The following is a 10,753-nucleotide window of genomic DNA, read 5'->3' as shown; positions in this document are numbered from 1 at the left end:
GCTATGACCGCTTTCATATATGATGGTGCTTGATTACTAAGGGCCCTTGTGTGTGAGGAGCAGGATTTTGAATTCTATTCTCGATTAAAGGGGAGCCAATGCAGAGGATATTTTTAGAAGCCTCATTTTCCTTTTGTTTGGCTTTAACTCCATTTGTATGAGCGCATCTCATTGAAATGACTTAACATTTAACGTGGTCGTATGATACTTGATACATTTTTTTTTAACATTTTCCAGTCCTCAGATTCAAAGGAAGCTTTTCCGACCTGTGGTCCACACACACTTCCTGGAACAGCCTGAGCAAACAGGCTGGAATGCACTCTGAAAACCTCCTTTAACACAACCTCACAGCAAGTGATGTCTCTATTCCAGATGTTCACTCTTAATGAGACACATGAAGAAACATTCATGTCGTCATTTCATCTGTCCGACCAGACAGATTTGGACTTTGCCCAGCAGAGAAGGCCCCTTTTACTCAAATGAATACAAACCAGGATGTTATGTGTTTTAAATAAATTTATATATAAAAAGAAAAGAAAAAAGGAAGCATTTACCAACTGAAGCAGAACAAACACCCATCACTTGTTTTTCCTCATGTAACATAGAATACAATCTGAATAGACTTAATTTTTTGTAGCCTGAACAGAATAAAAATAATCGAGCAAAGAGACGTCCAACTTCAACACAAAGGTAACAAAACAACCAATGATGACCGGGGGGGGGGGAATACTGAGAGCAAATTAAAATACTAAAAAATAAAAAATAACAAAGAACTAAGAGGGTTAAGTGCAGCACTGGTCAGAATCATATAGCGTAGATTCAGTCTAAATTTTCTTCAGTTCCATATTCAGTTAAATCTGCTCAAGTACATTGTCTCTAGATCCGTAACATGCAAGCTCGATGAAGGATATGGTCAAATACGCATGGGAATATACTTTTTTTTAATCTTGTAGGATATTTGTAAAATGTGAAAAAATCTGCAGATGGTACAGTGATAAAGAAATTTCGTTTTGCATGAATGAGCAGAGAAAAAAGAACATCCACTCCATAGATAGTTTTCTTTAAAAGAAAAAAAAAGAAAAGAGACTACATTCATTTCACTGAACAAAGAGTCCACATACAAAAACAAAACAAATTAGGATTCCCAAAATATTATGTTTCGATGTTTAAATGTTCTTAAAGACCCCATTTATAGCTTTTTAGTTATCTTAATTATTACTAAATAGTATCTGTGCCTTGGGAAACGGAGAAACACTCAAAGATCCACAGATACACTTGTACAACGGAATACTGCATATCTACTCACAACTGGGTTAGGTAGGTTGACGTGGAGGCTAGCTGCCAGAGATGGGAATGTCCACACGAACGTACACACAAACGTACACACACTTCCCTTATCAGAATACACTACTGGTGATTTCACTTGGTTTGACTTCTCTAATCCGACACACAGCTAAGCACTTGTCTTTAATGCTACCAGGACCAGGCTCCTCCCTGTCTTTGGCGAGGGTCAAGGACTCCTCGCTTGTCCAATAAGTCTTTTTTTTTTCTCTTCTTTTGTTTTCTTTTCATCTAGCGATCTGGATTTTTCAAACCTGTGTTTCTTCCTGCCATCTGGGTCGCAAACTTCCGGGCTTCACAGTCATCAGCAACTCGTCTCCACTTCCACTTTCAATTTGGTCTGTAGTCTTTGCATCGTATTTGGTGGTCTTAAATATATGGAAGAGGAGGAGGGGAGGGGGGTCAACGGGGAGAGAGGTTTCGCACATTCTTGTTAGTCCCGTTTGCTTTTCCACGTCTCTTCTCTTTTTGGCACCTTGAAGTAGATGATAACCAGGTAGGATGGAGGGGGCGAGGGTATGGAAGGTGTGAGGCTCAATGTGTACAGGAGAGCGGGGGGGGTCAGGAAGTAGATCGGGGAGAGGCTACTTGTCGCCGACCTGTTCACAGACCCCTGCTACTCCGGCTCTGTCCGTGGTGCCGTTGTTGTTGGCGGTTGCTGCGTCTCCCTTCTCTCCCTCCTCCGTTTTCAGTCGCTTCGATGCAGCCTGGTCCTGCAGATTTCCGTTCTGCCTCTTGGTGGGGAGGGACGCGGAGGCCGAGGCGTGGGTCGCCAGCAAGTGGAGAGGGTTTGCAACAGCTGGAAGAAAGAAGACAGGATTTATTTAAAGACTACAGGATGAGGTGAAGGGGTTCGAGTAGCACTTTCTCTATATAGAGTGCTGAATGGTGTTTCTAGCTCACAAAAATAATCTTAAAACTACTACAAGTAATTAACATTAATACACTTAATGAAGAGACACACTAGAAATGTGTCTGTTGGAATGTTAGAACTTGGGTTAAAAATGTATGCATCACTGTCACTGTTAATTCTGTTTGTCGATGTCCCTCCTCGTTGCTTTACTTTTATTATCAGACTAAATATTTGTAAAGCATTTGTTCAATGCAAATTTTTTCAGACCTGCAGCAGCGGTAGTGGGTCAGGGTAACACGATACGAGATTGTGGACGTTCGTATCATAGTCTTAGTCTAGGTTTCTGAATGGTTAATAAACTGGTAGATGTAGAGCTGGCTAAAGACTCACATCTTTATTTAATTAATTTCTTTCTCTTGAAAATGCAGAAAGACTAAAGCCTTAAACACTAAATAAATTTGTTTACATAGGCGGTTAAATAGTTACATTTCAGACAATTGGGAAACAATAAAAGACCTGAACTACATGCAAGGGTGTAATGAGTGGGCAGAGTAAGTGGGACTGAATGAATTAATTTGAAAAGATTTGACCAGTTCAAAGTATATACTGGTTAGCAACTTGCCACAAGTGTATCACCTCTGAATGGGGTTTGCAAGATGCATTTGAGGTGGATTCAGACCACTGTTGATGGGATCAGTCAGGACAGATGTTAATATGAAGTGTGCATGGGGTCACAGAGAGGGCCTCCGACTCCCACCAACACATAACAGCTGGCTGCTGGTCCCTGGGCTGGACTTCAGCATTCACCCAGTGTTTCCCATCAATTATTTGGACTGTAGGGAATCACCATATTCTATATTCTATTAGGAACCAAATTGGTGTTACACTTCTCATAATAACAGAAGATATCTCTAACATGTGCAGCACTATTTGCAAGCTGCTTTAATGGTCCGTAACTTTTTACCGTCCACGCAGACAGTCAAACCTCAACAGCCTCAGCTGCAGTTTCAATTCTTAAAATGTAGTTGACTATAAAGGGAACAATGAGTTTGATTAGTAATTCTCAAATATCACTAATTCCGATGCCTTCTTTGTCATATACAATATTACATGTGATAAATAAGGAAACATCTAAGACACGTAGCTGCTGGGAGTGTCCGAATTCTCTACTGGTTTGATAGCAGACACCAATGCAACTGTCTGCACACTATTCAGGTGCATTATTTAGATGCAAACGCACACAGGGTTCCTGCAGGTTTCAACAAGAGAAATAAATAGCTGTATCATTAAGAAAGAGCTACAAATGGCGCAGGCATCATGAAATATGCACGCCACCAACACGTTTCTTAAAATAAAATAGCAGAAGTATTGTTAAATGAATGATAACATAATTATGATCAACCTTAAAGTATTGAAGACCTAGATTGTAATATTTCAAAAATATTTAAGACTTTTAATGTCCTGAAATTCTGATGAATTGTAGAAACCGTGTGCACAAGCCCAGTGTGAGTAGTGTGTGTGTGTGTGTGTGTGTGTGTGTGTGTTTGTGTGTCTCACCTGTGCTAGCAGCAGTAGTGATGGGGACCAGATGAGTCCCGTTTTGTGTGATGGCCTTTACTGGGAGCTGGTGCTGGCCGAGCGGGGCTTGTTGCACAATGGTAACTGTTGTCAGGGGAGCAGCCTGAGAGCTCTGGATGATACGACTGACTCCCCCTAGAGATGAGCCTGTGATGGACGGCACCTGCTCCACTTTCACTACACGGTGAGAGAAACTCACGTCAGACTCCATGTATGTATACAGTCACAGGAAGTTGCTCCAACAGACACGAGTGACACGACAGCGACATGAATCTGCTCTCACCTTTGATCTCTTGGTGCGCCCCCCCTCCATTCTGCTGAGGTTCTGAGTTCACTTTGGCAGCAGACTGTGCGGCAAGAGTTGTCATGGTGACCGTGGGAATCTGGTGGACAACGTGCACCGTCTGCATGACGGATGCGGAGTTCACCGGCGTCGTTACGATGGCTGGCGATGCCATGGTGTAGGTCACAGGCTTCATGGTCGTTTGAGGCATCTGGCGCTGCACGGCGATCAATACTGGCTGGTTATTCAGTGGGGAGCCTATCAGAGGGCAGGATTCAACGTCATTAAAAGGATATAAATTAATAAAAGGTGCTCCCCTTATCTGTACAAGCATTGTGGTTTACCAGTGGAGTTCTGTGCAAAGCGCGCCTCTTGGATGACAGCGAGTTTGGGCTGGACTGTGGTGGTTTGGGTGGGGACTGGTGGAGGGGTCGTCTCTGGCTCCATGGGGACTGGGGACCCCTCTCTGGACAGGCTGTCTGGGGTCTGGACCCCACTGGAGTGGGCAGACAGTGCTCCTGTGTGGTTTGGAGAGGCTGGAGCGCTCCTAGAGAAAAAAAAAACATGGGGTGGTCTTTGCTGCACAGAACCGACCACATAGGAGCCAAAACATGATACGTGTTTTTTTACCTGGAGGAAAGAGGGCCCATAGGGGTCCTGAAGCAAGGCACACCCCTAGGCCTGCGCTTCCTGAAGGCTTGTTCTATCAGCTTGCCCTCGGAGGAGGGGTCGATCCTCCAGAACGAGCCTTTGCCTGGCTCCTCCTGAGAGCGGGCCACTTTGATGAAGTACCGGTTCAAGGACAGGTTGTGACGAATCGAGTTCTAAACCACCAGCCAACAGAAAAGACACTTGTAGTGATCCATGATATAGAAGATTCCCATGTTGCTGCACAGGGTCTTTTTCAATCTGGTGTACAGAGCAGTCAGATTTCCGGTGACTCTTAATACAAATCCCAGGATGTTCAGTTAAAACTTTTTGAAGAGACAATAGCACTGTTTTCCACCCTTTTCTACGTTATTAACACCAGCTCTAAAAAGGTCATAATTGAGAATTTTATATAAACATGAAATGTTAAATTATATTTGCACTTCGTTAACCCATAAAATGTATTATAAATATCTCCAAGTAGTCAGAAAACTGAAATACAACCAAATATACAGATTTTTTTTTACTGGCCAATTGTCTGACTTATGTAGTTGCGTAGTTTTTTTTACTGAGGTATTCCAGTGAGCAGCTCCTTCCCTTTTTTGTGCATCACAATGTGGGAGAGGAGTTAACATCAACAGCACACACAAAAAATGTGTACATCAGACCGATATGAGTAAACTACCTCTTCCAGTGTGAACACTCGAGTAACAATTTCCTGTATTAGACCTAAACTGTGACGTTTGGATTCAGCATGTAGCTTTCAGCACCTTAGCTTTCTCTCAAGAAGAGCAGCTGATGAGCCACACTTAAGTTACTGATAAACTGATGACTGCTTCATGATACAGGTCTACTCAATGTATCTTTGATTTAAAAAAAATGTCTGAACCCAGAGTGACATCTTCAAATTCATCCATTCAAGATAGTTACAGTACTATTTAAAACAAAGAAAGCCTAACAGATAATCTCTTTCCAATCACTTTCCCAAAATTAGCTATTGTCAATGAAATAGCAAATTAATCAATGCAACTCTACATACCTGAGCATTTGGCATTTCCAATGATAGACCATACGACTGCACTGACAAATGATCTGACTATAACTGAACTGCACATGAATAACCATTCAACAGACATGCACAGTGGTAGCAAATAGAGAGGACACCAACCTGCCAGCCTTTATCAGCTGTTCTGTAGTACGGATAGTTCTTGGTGATGTGGGTGTATATTCCATTTAGTGTTAGCTGTTTATCTGGGGCCATGGTGATAGCTTGAACTATTAGTTGTGCGTACGAATATGGAGGTTTGGAGTCGTCCTGTGGAAAAGGAAGAAAAGTTACATTTACATGCTACAGTGAGCAAATTTGGTCGATCACACACACGCCTCCATCAGGTCACGCCTCATGTGACATGATCTCCGTCAACACATTCAGACCCATTGTTGATATTCATCCATATTCAACCCACTTCTCATTCTGCCCCAACTCGCTCTCACCTTTGGGCTGTCTTCACCTGAGGCCTCCTTGTCGTTTTCTGATTGAGAGTTGTCTCCTATAAGGTCAGCGGCCAGAACGCGGCCTGTCCTGTAGCTCGAAAGCCCCGCCCCCCGTGGACTTGACGGACAGGAGTTTGCTGCACTGTTACATGGAAAACATTTCTGTTAGGATTTCACTGTAAATTGAAAAACTGATTAGTCAACTGACAAAATCACTGTGTAGGTCCGGACAGTATGGCCTAAAAATTCATGCTATATTTTGAACAGTGTTTTCAAACCAATGCGATGTCCGATGACCATATCACGTGGCCACATATACTAGACATGTGTGTACCGGTGTAGAGGGGAATTGCTCGAATCCTAGCTCCCCACCTACACATGTAAAAAGTTGTATCATTGTAAAATGACGAATTTTACTACAGTTAGCAAAGACAACAGAATCAGCCACATTGGTCATTGATTATCCACGTTAAGTTCTACAACGGTAGCTGAGGCTAATGCCGGTTGTTTTCTTCTGGAAGGGGGACATGTGATAGGGGCCTGATGAACAAGGACGGTTAAGTCATGACCAAATAGTGAGCAATCGTATCCAAATACCTCTTTTTCAGCCCTTCCAGACTGCAACGCAGCCCCAGAGTTCATTCAGACTCATTGAAACTCCCGACTAGTATGGACGTCAGGCATTACTTTAGCAGAGTGTATGCGTTTTCAAACGAAAGCATAGTAGCCTCAGATCCAGTATTTACTTGTGGTGGTGGGGGGTTCATTGTATCACTGAAGTACATGCAAAGGGGAGAGTATAACCCAGGTTCTTTTCTGAAACTAAAGTTTAGACGTGTCCCCTAAAAGGCTCACATGCAGACAGTTGGTAGATACTACAATTTAGCAATGTTCCTTTAACATGTCATCTGCAGATGATTGGCAGATTCTATTTCAGCGAACCAGATTGAGCATATCTACCTGGGCGGGTCATAATCGGCGTATGTATGGGACACACTGTGCGGTGAATCTACTTTCTGGTTCAGTGCAGTGCTGCCTCCCACTGGTATAGTTACATCACTGCCCATTTTGAGCTGTGAGGGCTCTACCAATAAAAATGTTTACCATAAAGGAAATTCATACCTGTGTACTTCATAAACCGTTTATATCAACTGACAATTCTGCCTCTGAGCACTAGAAACTGTTGTTGAGGGTTGCACATAAGCTACACTCCCCCCCCCCCCCCCTCTCACCTGAGGGTACCAGTAGGTGAAGGCAGTGGGCTCATTAGGTGGGCGATGTTGTCAGGAATGTTTATGGTCAGCGGGGAAATTTGTGGTTGGATGGGCTTGACCGGTGATTCCGGCACGTTCCTTGGCTCCTTCTTATCACTGGACAGGGCTGTGAACGTGATCTTTATGGTTGTGCTTGGGAAACGGAAACAACACCTGAGGATGGAAGACAAGCACAGACACAAGAACAAATTAATTTAAACACTAAGCCATATATGTTTATTGGCTGATATTGGCCTAACACCGATATAGTCGGACTGGTATTTAAGTAAGCCAATAGGTGCTTATAAAAAAACTTTTGACTTAACATAAGGCCGAAAAAGAAACAAGGGCCAATAGATTTTAACATTGTATTTTATTATTTTAGCATAACAGAAAAAAGTTATGTTCACACTTTGAAACAACTTGCAGTGAAACCATATTTTAAACATATTTTCCTTTTTCAAAGATTTATCGTTATTAGTATTTTAAATTCTGCATATCAATATATATTGCTTGAGCTTTTAATTACATTTTTGCGCAATCGTAATATATACTGATATTATGTACATCTTTAAACAAATAAGTGGGAAATTCTATGCTTCTATGTTTGTAACGGTATCATTGTGCAGATATGCCTCCTGCCTGGTAACGAGCAGGCCAAGATCTAACTGAAGCCGAGATTCAGCCTCACACTGTTTAAAAATGGACGTCCACCGTGACTGTTACATAACGGATCATGTCTAACATGTCTAATTTATTATTAATGGGGTATATTTGGACAGGCTTTTGACACCTGGATGAATTACTACTATGGAGTGGTGATAATATAATCCTACATAAACATGTATGATGTTTGAATGCAAAATAAAACTGTTCAATGTGAATTTGGGGAAAGAGCAAGGAAAAAGACTCAGTAGAGTAAACATATGTAACATGAGGTAGAGATGACGATGAGCCGGACTTCACTGACAGCAGCACTAACCTCAGTTACCTGCCTGTCCCTGTAATGGGAATATGCTATTGTGTCATTTATGTAAGCACAATTCATCAACAGTCTCTTGAGTAAATAAAGTATAGTGCAGTCTGTGGTTTAGCAGGTCAGACAGAGTACCTGTGAAGGCACAGACTCACCTGTTCGCCCCTGTTGCTAGCGTGTTAGCTCGAAATAGGGAAAGTTCACACAAAAATTCAAATTCACTCATTATCTACTATGCCAATGGAGGGATGGTTGAAGTTCTACGAGTCCATAAATAAATTTTTAGAGTTTCAGGGGTAAACAACCAAAACCAACTCAATCAAAATGTCTGCTACTTCCGCTAGCGGACATTTTGGCTAAAGACCTGGTGTATATGGCGCTGTTCTGTGTAGAATTGTGAATAAAGTGGCTAATGGACACTTGGGTGACACCACAGTAGTAGGCGAGCAGAAAAATTTGCTAATTTGAATTATTCTACATACCTCTAAAGAAACCCTTAAATTAACATTGTGTAGAAACTAGTGACACCTAGTGGTAAAGTTGCATAGTGCAGCTGAATACCCCTCCCCTCACACTGCCCTTCCAAACATGGAAGAGAACCCGTGGCAGCCTTCAGTCGTCTTAAAAACCCAAAAGGTGTTTAGTTGGTCTAGTATGGGCCACTGTTAAAACATGGTGGCCTCCGTAGGCGGGGGCGGGGTTAGGGTAAGTGGTTTCCCCAGTGTTTAAATACAAAAGGCCCAATCAAGGGTAAAGCCAACAACAATTCATACAATTAAGATGATACACACAAGTGCAAACATCGTTAAGATTATTGTTACACACTGGACCTTTAAAACCAAACTTCTATTAGAATTCAGACATATTTAACCTGACGTACTTGGTTGTGCGTTCATACAAACACTGGTGAAAACACACTCGGGTGGTTATAAAGCCTTAGACGGCGCTCTTCAATTCGGCATACATCACGCACCACAATAATAACATACAACCTATAAACTGACTTCCACAATGGTGAATAGCAGGCAGCAGTGAGCCGGCTCTTAGCCATAGCATGTCTAACCGGCGTGTCAGTGACGTGCAGCGAAAAAGAAACCGCAACATATGTGCGATGAAGACCGAGGTTTGGAATGGCGTTAAATGTGTTTGTGAATCAGCGGAGCGACACTGGCGGTTCTGTGGATGCTCCGTGTGACGTTATCGCCAAGAGAACGAGGCTCCGTGTTGCTTCGCGCAGCACGTGCGACAGCGCTGCGGGCTAACAAAACAATAACAACACATGAACACACACACGACGCGCGGCTTCTATCGTGATTCGGGAGAACTGCTCGTGTAGGCTCTTACATTCGCGGGAGCTGTAGAGGTGGAGCCCCTCTCCTCTGGAACACCCCGTCAACGAACACCCCGTTTTTCCCCAGGCAGCGGAGGTAGAATTCCCCGGTGCCGGTGCCGTCCTCTCCCGCCGTGAATATCTCGAGGTGCCGCCGCGAGATGAAGCTGGAGTGTCCCATGCTGACGTCCACGGAGCCCTGCGACGAGTTCCGGCCGATGGTCACCGACCTTTTCTTCATCAGGTACTCGAATTCTCGGCCCTCGAGCCGGGCTACAGCCGACCCCGACATCCCGCTTACCACCGCCATCTTCTGAGGTTTCTGCTGTAGAGCCGGCGATGTGCGCTGAGAGCGAAGCTGCGAGTGGCTTACAGGTGATTTACAGAGGGGGGGTGCTTTTGGTTTTGTGGGGGAAAACACGGGGGGGGTTCCGAATTTACACCGTGGAGAATTTGGCTAGGAACGTGCCAGACCGGGGACACAGCGGCTCCGACCCACCGCCGTGTAGCAGAGGGGGCAAAAAAGAAAGAGAGCGGGGCTGGCCAATCAGAGGAAGCCAAACGGACGGAAGTGCCGCGATGGACAACCCCCTCGACCAATGAGAGGCCGGCCCGGGCAGGCAGATGTGCGGTGTTTACCAATGACAACAATAATAAAAATAGCCGTAGAAAATGGAGTTCGGTTGCACAGCAGGCTGACACGCAGATGAGTGGGGGGGATGTAAGAAGCGGTGCAGTGATTTCCGGGAAGGGGATTACATGTTCCCACAGTCTGAGGAACAACATGTGCTCCGCAATTCATGATTGTTAACGAACAACTATTATTATTATTATTATTATTTCTCTATTGTTTTTATTATTATTATTATTATTTTATATTAATATCATAAAATAATAACACCATTCTAATAATAATCATCATTATAATATAATACATATTTTTATTCTATGCAGCTTCACCGAGCAATATTATTACTAATAATAATAACAAATGGCT

General features: G+C 43.3%; 1 protein-coding gene across 1 annotated transcript; it reads right to left on the bottom strand.

Annotated features, from left to right (window-relative positions):
• Positions 1–498: 498 nt before the first annotated feature.
• Positions 499–10,264, bottom strand: LOC128426965 (forkhead box protein K2). The gene is made up of 9 exons (XM_053414025.1): positions 9,771–10,264; positions 7,430–7,624; positions 6,198–6,339; positions 5,872–6,018; positions 4,686–4,879; positions 4,400–4,602; positions 4,056–4,313; positions 3,752–3,949; positions 499–2,140 (listed from the first exon to the last, which is right to left on the bottom strand). Exons 1-9 carry the CDS (start codon positions 10,064–10,066, stop codon positions 1,926–1,928), a joined length of 1,848 nt encoding a protein of 615 aa, XP_053270000.1. The 5' UTR covers positions 10,067–10,264; the 3' UTR covers positions 499–1,925.
• Between the last annotated feature and the right edge of the window lie 489 nt (positions 10,265–10,753).

The sequence above is a fragment of the Pleuronectes platessa genome, chromosome 21 (assembly GCF_947347685.1).
Source record: "Pleuronectes platessa chromosome 21, fPlePla1.1, whole genome shotgun sequence".
In the NCBI taxonomy this organism is placed as follows: Eukaryota; Metazoa; Chordata; class Actinopteri; order Pleuronectiformes; family Pleuronectidae; genus Pleuronectes; species Pleuronectes platessa.
Note: the sequence above shows the minus strand (reverse complement) of the source record. Positions and strands in the feature narration are given on the sequence as shown.